This window comes from Octopus bimaculoides, chromosome 10, assembly GCF_001194135.2.
Source record: "Octopus bimaculoides isolate UCB-OBI-ISO-001 chromosome 10, ASM119413v2, whole genome shotgun sequence".
NCBI classification, from domain to species: Eukaryota; Metazoa; Mollusca; class Cephalopoda; order Octopoda; family Octopodidae; genus Octopus; species Octopus bimaculoides.
Window position 1 is genome coordinate 7,182,597 of NC_068990.1, and position 15,252 is coordinate 7,197,848.

Genomic DNA, 15,252 nt, shown 5'->3' on the forward strand with positions numbered 1-15,252 from the left:
ATATATATATGTATATATATATATATGTATATATATATATATATGTATATATATATATATGTATATATATATGTATATATATATATATATATATGTATATATATATATGTATATATATATATATATGTATATGCATATATGTATATTTACACACACATACATATATACATGTGTTTGTATATGCATATGTGTATGTGTATAGATATATAGATATATATTAAATTTTGAATCACAAGCAAGTTTAATAATGTTATCGGTCACACATTCACAGTGTATGTTTTTTGTTTATACACCAACTTGCTGTGGGATAGCATCCTGGGACTCCTCCTTGCATGACACTGGGTATTAATGAACACTGAATGCACCAGGCAGGCGAGACAACTCACCCAAGGTGATTGAAAAATGGTAGATATTAGTATTTATCATTATAGCCCCTCAGTACCATCAAGGTGATTGGACTGAGTATATCTTTGTATTACATCAGTTTACAATTGTTTAATCTAAATTTGATCTCATGAACATTGTTATATTATGCAATAATACATGCAATGGAGGTGTTATTGATATCCTTCGAAATTTAACTCTTTTAAATTATGCATATAAATTATTTACTGTACATATTTGACTTATCAATAATTTAAACTCAAATTGAGTAGGTGTGTTTTCATGGTTACATTTGCATATTACAAGGAAAACAAAACAAAACTCTGGTTTGATTTAACTAGTGAAGAAGAAGGATTAATCAGAAAAAGTATAGAATAGAAAAATAAAAGCAAAAAATAAAAAAATGTTTTGTTTTTAGACACTGTAATAAATCATAGGTTTGTTAACAGTTCCTATCTCAAAAGGTATTTTAGAGCAACGTTCTTCAAAGGTATTTTAATACTCTTGTGGTATATCTATTCTATCAGCTATTTAGATAAAGAATCACTCACACACATTTGTTTTATCATAGTGATATCTTTTTGTTTGCTACATTACAGTAGTTTGCCAGATATTGGCATTACAGGGGTCAGATGTTATTTACCACAGATTTCAGGTGGTTACACATACAGGTGTATTTAGACATGCAGATACAGATAAAGAAGACAAATGTTATTAAGGCTTTATATGGCATGTCTTGCTGAAAATAGAAAAGAAATTAGGTAACTAAATTTCAATACACACAGATGTGTGTAACAGAAGGAGGGAAACAAGTGTCTTGCTGCAGAGGAGATACATGGTTACCTAGCAAGAGAAAGAGAATGAGGACAGAAACAGGTGTGTTGCTAGTGAGGAGATATATGGCTACCCAGTCAGAAGGAGCGAGCAAGAGAGAGAGAGAGAGAGAGAGAGAGAATGAGAGAAATCAAAAATGGGAGAGTGGAAGAGAGTGAGGGTGTGAAAGCACAAGGGAGAGATGATAGCGAAGTGCCAGGTATAAGGACCAGAATATAAATGGGGTGGTTGAGTATTGCCAAGGGTATGCACTTTTATACAAAGAGATGAAAAAATGAAAAAAATTTTTCTTTCTTATATTCTTTGTACTTGACTCAGTCAAATTTTCAAACACAAAGAATATTCTCTGGTAAAGAAATAAATGTAGTTGTGCTGGTACTCCAACAGACATTTCCATAAAAGTACCAAAATTTAAATATTCATATTGTACTCCTGATATATTGGTGCTGAAGCTGTTTTAGAAGCCTTTCCAAAATGGGTTTCAGATGGTAACTGGAATAATTAATAATTCCCAAATAAACAAATTTCCTTTTGTATTTCTTGAAAGTCTTTCCATACTTATGGTGGCACCTGGTAATAAATTCAGAGCATTTATTAATCAGTTTTTCTTTGGATAATAAAATAACATCTCTTCTAAAGAAAGATTACATAACTTCGAATTACTATCATATTATACAGTTCTTACCATGGACCAAGAAATGTAGTATTGTATATTAGCATTTAAGTTGGTGTGTATAGACATTTTTTTCCATTTTTTTTTTGGCAAGTCTGACATGCCATTTATAGCATCTGTGTCTTATCTATCTATATAAATCAACTTTAATCATATCTGACTTATAATATGCTAGGAGATTTGTTGGCGAAGGTTATATAATTTGGTCTATTTGCATGTTGACACACCCATAAGATGATATAAATTTATCCTGCTTCACATATTTATCTCATAAGTTGATTGTGTTTCAAATTATTAAGTCTGAGGAAGTGAATGAAAAGTGATGTTATTACATATATCACATGAGCTGCATAACTTTAAATGTGATATGGAATAAGTGTTTGTTTATAGAAACATCCATAACAATGATCTGACTTCTTTTTTACTTAGTTAACCTAATTATATTTCACTCAGTGAGACACATAACATACCTACTGTATCATAACTTGAAATCATGGAGTGCTCTTTATTTGATGAAGTGTAACTTATCTTCCTTTGGTTATTGGAGTACTACACTAACCAGGTTCTTACATGAAGTACTGATAAGGTAATTGACCAGATTGTATTTATCCCCCTAATTATTATAGATATACACAAAGATATACATACATACATGTTTGTATGTGTATACATAATATAGATATAAAGATCCCCTCTGATCATGAACGACCATAGGATTGCACCTAGAAAGTTCCCCTCTGAGGCACATATCCAGGCAAGGTTGTTTATGGAAGGCCAGCAGTCACCCATGAATACCAGCCTTCCCTCTCCACACCACCAATGTTATCCAAAGGAAAAAGCAAAGACTGATACACCAGTAGCATTGCAACAGTTTGGCACCAGTGACATTGCAACTCATTTCTACAACTGAATGCACTGGAGCGACATGAAATAAAGTGTCTTGCTCAAGAACACAACTCACAGGGGATTGAACTCACTACCACATGATTGTGATCCCGATACTCGAACCATTGAACCATGCACCTTCACCTAATACAGATATATACTGTATATAAATGTATATATATATTTGTGTGTTTTTGTATGTATATATATATGTATATATATATATATATATATATATATATATATGGGAGAATATACGAAAAAACAACAACAGACGAGGACAGATGTGTGTGTGTGTGTGTGTGTTCATGTATACATAAGTACGTGTATGTGTACATATATACATAAGTATGTATATGTGAACATATATGTGTGTGTATAAAGAGAGAAAGTGAGAGATTATACATACATGTAGAAATGTGGTTGTGAATTTATGAGTAAGGCCTTTCTTTTCCAACTTGATTGTTCCTGACACAATTCCACTACATTATTCTGTGAATTTCTCCTACTATAGCTTTGTTCTGATGCCTGCTGTGTAGATATGTATGTATGTTTACATGTTGGTATTTGTGTCTATATGTTCGATATGCTGCAGGTTAAAGGACCACTGAGCATCAAATGTGTTATCTAGCTTCTTAACAGAGATGAGTAAAATTAGAACTGCTCTGAAGCAAATAATACGACTGATATGATGACTAACGTTTCCCAAGGTGCTTTCCCAGTATCATTGTAGTCATGGCTCCACTATCCTCGATCTGGGGTCTTGATCCTGGTTTTAGAATGCTGTCCTTGTTTTGTTCTCTCATGGATTGATTTTCAGGAGATGTTTTGGCCAGTAGGCAACTCTGAACGTTCCAGCAAGTTGCATCCACGTTGTCATCTTGCTTGTCAACTTGGAATGTCACCATAGGACTGTTCGTTGATCATTCTCTGTCTTCATCTGACACTGAATGCCAGTTGCAGCATCCAAATGTAGCCGTCATTGAGGGACATGACAAGAGGCCTTGATTATTGTCTTGTGGTATTTCCTCTATAGTTGACTGGAAACGCTGGATATTCTTCCTATCATTGACAATCTTCCAGACAAAGTTATCATGCAGCTTGACATTATGCTTGTGCCTTCCTTGATTGAGCTAAATCATTAAAAGTCAGAAAGTCATCTGAGCTGGTTTTCAAAAGTTTTAAGCAGCTCATAGCCATCTAAACTGTAAATCTTGTTTTACATCTCCACCCAATTTTGTAGCCAATGATTTTAACTATTATGCTTTGAACATAGTTAGCTTTGCAGGAAAATTGTAATATCTATTGCTCAACTACAAATTGCTCTCAGTGTCACATATTGCTATTGGTGTCATTTAATATCAACATTATGTGGGTTTTATGTCTTATATTCACTTGTGACATGAAAGTGAAGTCAATCTCTGATTGGTCATTTGCTCTTCATAGTTACATATTAACATCATCTGTTTCACTTTCCCGAGTATTAATGTTTTGACTAAATAAAATAAAATTAGATGTTAATATCTTAATATGCTTTCAATGTATTCATCTTTGAAGCAAAATAAAAATAGTTCAGTTGAATTGAAATAGTCTGGAAACCTCGGTAAAAAAAGTTCTTACCTTTTATGTGCTTTTACTTGCTTCAGTCATTTGACTGTGGTCATGCTGGAGCATCGCCTTTAGTCGAACAATTCAACCCCAGGACTCATTCTTTATAAGTCCAGCCACCTATCCTAGCGTTCTCCTTTGCTGAACTGTTAAGTTACGGGGGACGTAAACACACCAACATCGGTTGTCAAGCGATGGTGGGGGAACAAAAACAGACACACAAACATATACATATACACACACACACACACACACACACACACACACACACACACACACACACACACACACATATATATATATACACAACACGCTTCTTTCAGTTTCTGTCTACCAAATTCACTCATAAAGCTTTGGTCAACCCAAGGCTATAGTAGAAGACACTTGCCCAAGGTGCCATGCAGTGGGACTGAACCCAGAACCATGTGGTTGGTAAGCAAGCTACTTACCACACAGCCACTCCTGCACCTGTTGTAATTTATTTAGTAATAAAGATTCAGGATTTTAGCCTCAACATTTTACATGTAGTACATTTTAATTTTAGTCTAATATAAACAAAGATTCCTGGATAACATTTAATAATGGTTTTATATTTTTACATACATTATCTGCTGGTCAGTAAATCAAGTTTGTTACAGTAAGTTTTATTGACCATTATAATTATGACAAGTATTAGGTTTCAATTTCGATATAAACCAAATAATACATAAATTTGTGTGCAAGTGTATTTATATTTAAAAAATATATACAGCTTTCACTAGCAAGTAAATATGACTTGGTAGCATCTACCATCTTTTTCCTATTGTTTCGGGTGCCTATGTAGTCCTGGCCAGACAGAGATACTTTCTTGGGTGCTATCTTTTATCCAGTGGAACTTGTAGGATGTGACAGAGGAATGGAGAGAAGGTTGCATCAGAAAGTGAAAGATGGTTAGAGACAGAGCTAGAGTTAAATGTAGTGAGTGATGAGCAAGGGTTGGGGTGTGGTTGATGGTAAATATCAGTATGGGGTTGGAGGGAGAATTGGGAGAGATAGAAGTGTTTTTTGACAAAGAGGTAGTAAATTATGTTGTGACTTATTGCAAAACTACAACAGAACACACAGACATGCATAAACACGTTCACACACACACACGCACGCACGCACGCACGCACGCACGCACGCATGCATACACACATACACACATCTTTTCTTCATTGCATAAAACATCTCTTATTCTGATTTGCAGTTAAGAAAGTTTCCTTTAGCTGTTAGAAAATGTATACTTCAAGTGATAATATCTGTGGTATTATTAGTTTCAGATTGGGGAGACCTCTGTTAAAGTTGTGCAATAAGTCACAACATAATTTACAAAACACACTTCTATCTCTCCCAATTCTCCCTCCAACCCCATACTGATATTTACCATCAACCACACCTCAACCCTTGCTTTAGAAAGTAGCAATTACAAAAATAATAAATTGCTCACATACCTCCCTTTATTGGTGAACATAATTGTCATGTTGGATGGAAAAACCTGCAGGCTATCTTTAGCAAAAATTTGTTATAAATTGTAATTTATTGAGAGTAACATGAATTTATAAGCTAACATCAGACAATAATATTCTTTTTCTAAAAACACATTACAAAAAAGGCTCAATAGCTTGTAGAAAAAATCGATGATATAATAAGTACCACATAAAGTTAGATGGAACAATACATGTTGTACAGTTAGTAGTGATTTGTGTACAGCAGTTTTTATTGTGCAAAATCTCAAGAATTCTTATTATATACATGATAGTTTGAAATATAATACATACAGAAAAAAATGAATGAAGATGAAGTATGTTTAAAATGTTCTTACATTTGGAATTTTGAATGGTTTTCTTCTCTATTATTGGAACAGAAGCTCAGTTTTCACAAAGATATAAATGTACCCAGTTTCACATGTTAGTACTTATTTTGTCAACTCTGTATGAATGAAAGACAGAGTGGGATTTGAAAATGGCATATAAAGAGGAGAAACTAAATATTACGAGGCATTTTGTCTGATGTTTAACCAATTCTGTCAATCCACCACACTGTCGAAGTAATATAAAAAGAAACAAATACTCTTCATCCATAATTTAATGCAAAGAAGTTCACAAAGTGGTATCAAAAAGTTCCTGGACTAGTTCAGCAGCACACCAACAGATGGCAACACTTGGTTGTGTGCACAGTGAGGGCTAGCAGTGATCATCATGAGGCAGAGTGCTGAGTGACATCGTGTTTATTTCACAAGTTGTAAAATTTATGTTTTTGTGACCACATGTATGCTGTAATCTGTGATTTTGTCATGGACAGGAAGTTGAAACAAAGAGCAATCATGAAATATTGCATTAAACTTGGAAAGTCCTCTACAGAGATATTGAGCATGCTTTGGCAAGCTTACAGCGATGAGGCAATAGGTTGTACACAATGTTTTGAGTGGTACAGGCATTTCAAAAACAGAAGAACATTTCTGGAAGACAATGATTGATCTGGAAGACCTGCCAAAAGTGTCACCCCCGGAAATGTGGTATTGTACATTGAGAATTTGTCCCCCAGGGCCAGACCATCAATCGAAAGTTCTACTGCAATATTTTGAAGCAGTTGAGGGAGGACATTTGATGAAAACAACCAGATCTGTGGAGCTTGAAGAGTTGGATTCTCCAACATGACAATGTATCCTGTCGCTGAGCTCTCCTCACTCGTCCCTTCCACACCAGTCCTATTCAAAAGATTTAGCACCTGCAGACTTCCATCTTTTTCCCAAGACGACAATGTATCTCAGAGTTCACTGTTTTTACACTGTTGTCGAGATCAAGAGCAAATTGCAGAATGTCCTAAACTCACTTACAGAAAACGACTTAAAGGCTAGATTCCAAAAGTGACAGGAACACTGGGACCAATGTATTGCTGCACGAGGTGACTATTTTGAAGGAGATGATGTTAAAACTTAGGTAAATAAGTTATATTTAATTAAACATAACTAGTTCGGGAACCTTTTGATACCGCCTTGTACAATATACTATGGATCTTAACACCAAGCTACCGCTTCTAAATTGTGCTTATAAATTCTCCCATGGGATAATCAGTTATCAAAAACGACACAGGGAAGAATAATTCATTCTATATTTCGTTTTTGGATTTGGTTTGCAAGATTCTTTATATGAGTTCGTGTTTTGAAGCATATACTGTTGTGTCTGGGGAGACTCATTCTCTTTTGGTGCCTTATAATTTAACACATTCACCAGTAAAATTTCCACTTATTTCCTTTTTTATTTTTCCTAAATTTTTTGTTGCATCTTGCAAACTTTTCAATAGTTAAATTCTAAGGCACTCAAAGAAAATCATTCTATATTGTTATTTCTGAAACTCTCATATTACCCTAAATAAAAAAAGAACTTCTAGAAGCAACCAATTAATTGGCAGTTAATACAAATACTGTCTGTCCTGCTGCTTTTCCTCTTTATTCACACCTGCTTTACCATTTTAAGAATTTTAATAACTGGCCACTCCATACTTGTCTTAAACATCTGGTCTTAGTTTTATTGAATTCATGTTGCAGTAATTACGAAACACCAGGTTTGTTTACAGTTTCTATCTCAAAAAGTATTTTAGAGCAATGTTCTTCAAAAGTATTTTAATGCTCTTGTGGTATATCTATTCTATTAGCTATTTAGATAAGGAATCATACACATACACTTGTTTTATTACAGTGATATCATTTTGTCTGCTACATTAAAATAGTTTGCCAGATGTTGGCATTACAGGGGCAGGGGTCAGATGTTATTTACCACAGATTTCAGGTGGTTACACATACAGGTGTATTCAGACATGCAGATACAGATAAAGAAGACAAATGTTATTAAGGCTTTATATGGCATGTCTTACCAAAAATAGAAAAAAAATTAGGTAACTAAATTTCAATACACACAGATGTGTGTAACAGAAGGAGGGAAACAAGTGTCTTGCTGCAGAGGAGATACATGGTTACCCAGTGTGAGAGAGAGAGAGAGAGAGAGCACAAAGGAGAGCGAGAGTGAGATGATAGCGAAGTGCCAGGTATAAGGACCACAATATAAATGGGGTGGTTGAGTATTGCCAAGGGTTTGTACTTTTATACAAAGAGATGAAAAAATGAAAAAAATTTTCTTTCTTATATTCTTTGTACTTGACTCAGTCAAATTTTCAAACACAAAGAATATTCTCTGGTAAAGAAATAAATGTAGTTGTGCTGGTACTCCAACAGACATTTCCATAAAAGTACCAAAATTTAAATATTCATATTGTACTCCTGATATATTGGTGCTGAAACTGCTTTAGAAGTCTTTCCAAAATGGATTTCAGATGGTAACTGGAATAAGAAATAATTCCCAAATAAACAAATTTCCTTTTGTATTTCTTAAAAGTCTTTCCATAATTATGGTGGCACCTGGTAATAAATTCAGAGCATTTATTAATCAGTAACAATGTTTTGAAATACCAGTATTGATATGAGCTAATCAAAATTTTGCAGAGAATTTAGAAGAAAGATTAAGAATAAGAAAGGATGGAAGGATCCATATATTATGTAAAGATTGGATGAGGTTGTTACTTGAAAGTTATTTATATGAAATGTTGTTGACAACAAAATGCACATACATACATACATACATACATACATACATACATATCAATAATTAATATGTCAGTATCCATATTTTCTCACACAGTGAAAATATGTGTGCTAGCAGGTTATGATCCAGATATTCCAGATTAAGATTATGTGATATCATATCTGAATTTATATGCACATACAGATACAAATCATATAACTTCAATCTAATAGCGTCTGACTTACCTCAACTTGTAATATTTGGTAGTTTCACAAAGAGTTGTTTAAGAATATATTTTGCATTGCATTAGGTGAAGGACAGTATTCTAAGTTATTGGATTTAAATGGTTCATTGCCTTTTCTGTCAAGTGCAACAGGGGATTGTTTGTACGACTTAGCCAGAACAAGTATTACACTGGTTATTTTTATTTGAGAGCACAAGTTTTCTGATTTATCTCAATATTTACATCTTTTGCAGATATACATTAATGAAAGATGCCCACATGCACACACACACATACATACATACATACATACATGCATACATACATACATACAAACAAACAAACAAACAAGAATCCCTCACATTAAGGATTTCTGCAATTCTGAACATTTTGCTGCCATGCAGAATTTTATAACAGAATGTCTATTTTCTGATTGATTTCCATGCTAAAAGTTGAGATACATTCTATCAATTTTTTTTTTCTTAAATAAAAGGAAAAAGCAGTATAAACACATTTTGTGCATGAAAATATCAATTTTTAAACATAAACACTGCAGCAAAATTTAAATCAAATGCAGAAGTCAAGTTGAGTATATACTTGCCACCAAAATATTTTATCTGCTGCATGATGGGAGATGGTGCAATAGGAGTTCCTGGGAGGAAGTGGAACTTACTTTTCTGTTGTTGTAGATCAGTGCTTCTCAAACTATCTGATATGGTGTACTGGCAGTTAATTTTTCTCAATGTGCCAAGGATGAGTTATATTTCTTGGTAATATTAATTCTATTGCTTCTTTCTTTTCTGGAAACTCACTGTGTACTGGCAGCTGATGGTTTGCAGACTGGCACCGGTCCACGGAAAACTACTTTGAGTAACACTGGTGTAGATCATCATTGTCAGCATCTGCTTCAAGGTTGAATCAAAGTTGTTTGACATAGAGTTGAGTAAAGGACCTGAGCTTATGAGCTCTTAATTTTTCTACTATCTTCTGTAATACACAAGATCACAGTCCAGCTGTGCAGCAAGATCATGACTGTGACTCATCTGTCTGCACAAATCAGTTTGTCTATTCACTGGTGATTTGTGTCAGTGCTGATGGTCTCCCACGGCATGGTTTGCTTCAATGTTTCCCTCCTTTTAAACTTTTCTATGCATCTGTACACATTGCGCTTGTCACTGGTATCATCTCCGTCTCCAGTCTGTAGTCTTCTGTGGATGTTGGATGGTTTGCATCTCTCCTTCATCAAGAGCTCAATGACAGCACATTGCTTCTGCTTGGAACCCATTATTTGTTTGCAATGAAGAAGGTCAGGAAAGGAGAAGAGTTACTTTATGATATATGTGTCTCCAGAAGCATTCATGGAGTAAACAACTGAGTGTGGTAGCAATAAAGAGATTAAAGTTGTTTGAAGAGTTTGCATGTTCAACAAAGACAGGCCAAGTGAGGAGACTACTTCAGACTTAGCCTTGATCCTGCATTAAAGTCAATGAGAGTAGTTACTTCATAGACGTGTTGCTGTATGCTGCATACAAGAGGTAAGGTGGAGAGGAGCTTTAGTCAGGGTCCTCACAGGCAAAGCACATAGATATAAAATCTTCTGGGAAGGTAACAGTGATAGAGTAGGGATGTTGGCATAATCCTTGTGAAGGAATGAGTGGATAAGGTCATAGAGGTAGTCAGAGTATGCTATAGACTACTTAAGCTCAGGCTCGTCCTGCAGAATAGTATAATTACAATTATCTCTGCCTATGCCCCATAAGCGGACTTACCAAACGATCAGAAGGACTACTTTTATGAAATCCTTCTACAGGCTACCTCAAAGATGAGTGGCAATTACCTCATCTTTGTGGATGGAGATTTTAATGGGCAGGTCAGATGACAATCTGGTATCTTCCATGGTGTTCCCAGGGGCCATGGCATTGGTTCCCGAAACGAAGAGGGGACTAGGCTACTGGAGTTCTGTGATGCATGCAGCCTATTAATCTGCAACACTAACTTCAGGAAGCCAGACAGCCACCTGATAACCTATCAATTAGGTGACTTTACTAGCCAGATCGATTTCATCCTCACCAGACAGTGGGATGCAAGGTTGCTCTTAAATACAAAGACCCTCCCTGGTGAAGAATGTACCCCACAGCATGACTAGTTATTAGTGACTTTAGACTCGAGGCCAAAAGGATGCCAAGAAGCAGACCAATCCAGAAAAGAAGGATTTGGAAGCTAAAGAACCCTTCACATAGTCAGAGATTTAGGAACATACTCATTGAGAAATTTGATGAGAGGGAGGAGGAGCTACAGACTTCGGATATAGAGGGTAACATACCAGGAGGAGAAACTAGAAGTAGTTCATAGTTTCCATTACCTTGGTGATGAAGTCTGTAGTGGGGGTGGATGCTTGGAGAGTATTTATTGCTTTGTGTATTATCTTTTATCCTTTACTTGTTCCAGCCATTAGACTGTAGCCATGCTGGCGCACCTTGGTTAATTGTAAAGACTAATTTCTTAGTTTCTGATCAAATCTTGTGTCTAACTACTGATCCCACCTGGTTAATTGTATCATCTTGTATCTCTTCAACTTTACAACCTGCACTTTACCAATATTCTGTATCTTCTCACAACAGAAATGAATTGTTTTGTATTCATTGTTTCTTAGTGTCTTCTCATGTTATATAAAAAAATCATTAAATATTTAAATATTTTTTCTAAGATGTCATTTCTAGTAAAAACCATTTTATCAATAATATGAAAACATTTTCCAATAGATAAATTTGCTGAAGTAGAAAATATTTAGAAAACTGGAAATAAATGTTTCCTTTCTTCTTATGTGTTTTAATATCTTGATAATAAAAGGAAATTGATTAAAGGGTTGATATTTAATATATTGGACATGAATAATCTATCTAGCAATGCTGTTATAGCTCTGTCCACATAGCTATAAAATGAAACCACCATCAAGATATCTGGCTCCTTACTATATACTGCAGGCTGAATACTTGATGACTGACTGATTTGATTTAGCAAAAAAGGGCCAAGTTTGAAATTCTTTCTATGGGTTAACTGTAAGAAGAATGTACGCCTTTAAGCTGAACTATCCAATATATATCATATACATGTGTGTGTATGTGTGTGTATGTGAGTGTGTGTGTGTGTGTACACATGCACACATATGTAATGTACATATATAATGGGTGGTTTTGAGACTTACATTTGAATTTGAAAATATTCTTTTGGAATTGTATATCATATTTACTCACTATAATCTAGAGACAATTACCAACTTATTGTCCTATTTATTGGTTGAACATTCTTTTTAACAATTTACATATATAATGTTGATATAATATGAATATAAATAAGCCTCACAATGAAGAAAAATATCACAACTGTAAAAATATATACATTTTTATTTCTATGAAAATATCCCCTTTATTGAATATTGAAAGTCAGAATAGAGTACATAACTTCAATTTGAGATAATGATTATATTTCAGATACAATGTTCCATTTAAAGCAGCCATTCAAACCTGGGTTACAAATCTGTCAACCACTGCTGAAATCATTGAGAACTGGATCATGGTACAAAATCTTTGGATTTATTTGGAGGCTGTCTTTGTTGGAGGTGATATTGCCAAACAACTACCTCAGGTAAATAAGATTGTTTCTTTATTTATAGAGAGACACAAACAAACAAAAAAATACACACACACAGACACACACAGACACAGACACACACACACACACACAGACACACACACACACACACACACACACACACACATACACACGAGGGTGTGCTGAAAAGTTTATAGGTTCACTATGAAGGAGTGATGCTTGGGATGTGAAATCTTGCATGCCTTAATTTCAGCTCTTCTTATTAATAATCCCATTGTTTATTCTCAGATAAACTGACATCTGACTGTTCAAAGAAGACTTCAAATATAAATAGCAGTGGCTTCTCTTGAAAACGCAAAATTTTGCATTGTGGCATTATCAAGTACCTGCAGAAAAACTGTTTAGCATTCAAGGATATTCAAGCTGACATGGATCCTACATTAAAGGATAATGTTTCAGCTTTATCAACTGTGCAAAAGTGAACAGCTGAATTTAGGAGAGGAAGGGAGAGATTTGAAGCTGACCCAACATCTGGATGTCCTACAACTGCCACCACAGGAAAATATCGATCATGTTCATGACATGTTGATAGATGACATGCGATCAACTATAAATCAAACAGCCAATGCTATTAGTATATCCCATGGGATAATTGACAATATTCTACATAATGATCTTGGCATGACAAAGGTTTCTGCTCAGTGGGTGCCACATCTTCCGACATCTGATCAAAAGTGCCCCAGGCTGATGCCATCATGGAGAAATCTGATCTTGACTGAGGCAGATCCAGCTAGTTTCCTTGACTGTTTCCTAACCTAGGATGAGTTTTGGGTTGAACATTTTGCGCCAGAGACAAAGAGGCAATCCATATAGTGGAAGTACACTTTCTTACTTGCTCCAAAGTAGGTCATGGTCATTTCATTGGCAGGGAAGGTGATAGTGGTGAAGACAGGAATCTCAAACTTATAATAAATTTGTTGTACTTAGACACAGGCAATTGTTACCACTTGAAGCTTTCTCTCAGTTATTCTGCTATAGTTATTTTACAGCACATGAGATGAATGGTGGGATAATGGAAAAATAATCTGAAAAAGAAGCATATGATTTTAGCTTTGATCTAGATATTCTGAAACTTATGAGGAAGTGTGGAATGTTTGAGGTTGGTGCATTGGTGGGAAAAGGTTGTGAAGTGTATATGTCGAAAATTACAAGGTTTTGAATAAATGGTTAGAATAAGCTCATGCATTTTGTTTGAATTATAATATTGATGCAAATCAATATCATTAACAGGAATCTATTGTCACATGGAAGCATAGTGAGTTACAAAAGTTTCAAAGCTTAATAACACGTTGATAAAGTGTTTTATCTGTCAGTAACCCTGTGATAATAATGCCTCTATTAAAGAGATCCAAAGTGCTGCTGCCTAACCAGCTAAGCATAATGGCATCAAAAATCTAAGTACTTGTGATTGGTGGTTATGATGATTTGAAAATTGGCCTGAAATGGATAAGAGAAAAGTATTCTAAGTTTTTGAAAGTGTTCACTGCATGCTTCCAGAGACTAAAAATCTATTCAGTTTGGATGTCACAAGAGGGACAAACAGATTGATACGCTGACTAGAATGTTTCCAGAACATATCTAAATGAAATTATTGATACCACTAATGGCATTACACCATATCAAGGTTCACTATCTTAAATCGATGACAATGACTTTAGTACATTACTGAGAGCTATCCTATTAACTTTGCAACTGATAAATATTCTTCAAAGTGTTAACAGAATGTGGGTTTGTTATTACAAATTAAGGGCTCACATAACATAATCAATGCTACACTATACCTTCTATTTAACCTAAGAGATATAAGTTCCCCTCCCCACACAGGAAAACGTAGATTACTATCTGAGAGCTTTTTTCATTGAACAACTGAGTTCATATCATCTAAAGCCATAGAGAATAAAATGGCTTACAAACTTTACACATCATTCTCTTCACTACTTGAATAGTTTCTCTATGATTTATGAAACATTACTATTCCTGTTCTTTTATTAATTATGAATTATTGATTATTGATTCAGCTATAAAACTGATTGGAAATGAAGTTAGTTTTCTAAGAATTTGAACTCTGCACTTTGAAACTTGGTCAATACTGGTCAACAAGCATTTTTCATCAAGCATACGTCAAGGTGTACTTAATGTAGTTTTTAATGCAGATTTCAAATATGTGTATGCATTTCTATATTTAAGAGATGTGGAATTTTGTACAGTATTTACATTATTTACATTTGACGGATATTTGTCCTCATCTTCTTTGTTGTTAACACATTTTGGCTGATATACCCTCCAACCTAAAAGAAGCAGCACATATGCTAGGACACAACAACCTCCTAAGCAGACCGAGTGCAGATATGAATAGCATATGGGAAACAGTATTA

General features: G+C 34.7%; 1 protein-coding gene across 1 annotated transcript in view; it reads left to right on the plus strand.

Moving 5' to 3' along the window:
• LOC106871452 (dynein axonemal heavy chain 5) overlaps positions 1-15,252 on the plus strand; it is a 358,231-nt gene that overhangs the window by 177,980 nt on the left and 164,999 nt on the right. Inside the window, exon 33 of the mRNA XM_014917924.2 lies at positions 12,697-12,850. Coding sequence (XP_014773410.1) covers positions 12,697-12,850 — 154 coding nt within the window. The remainder of the gene's footprint in view (positions 1-12,696; positions 12,851-15,252) is intronic.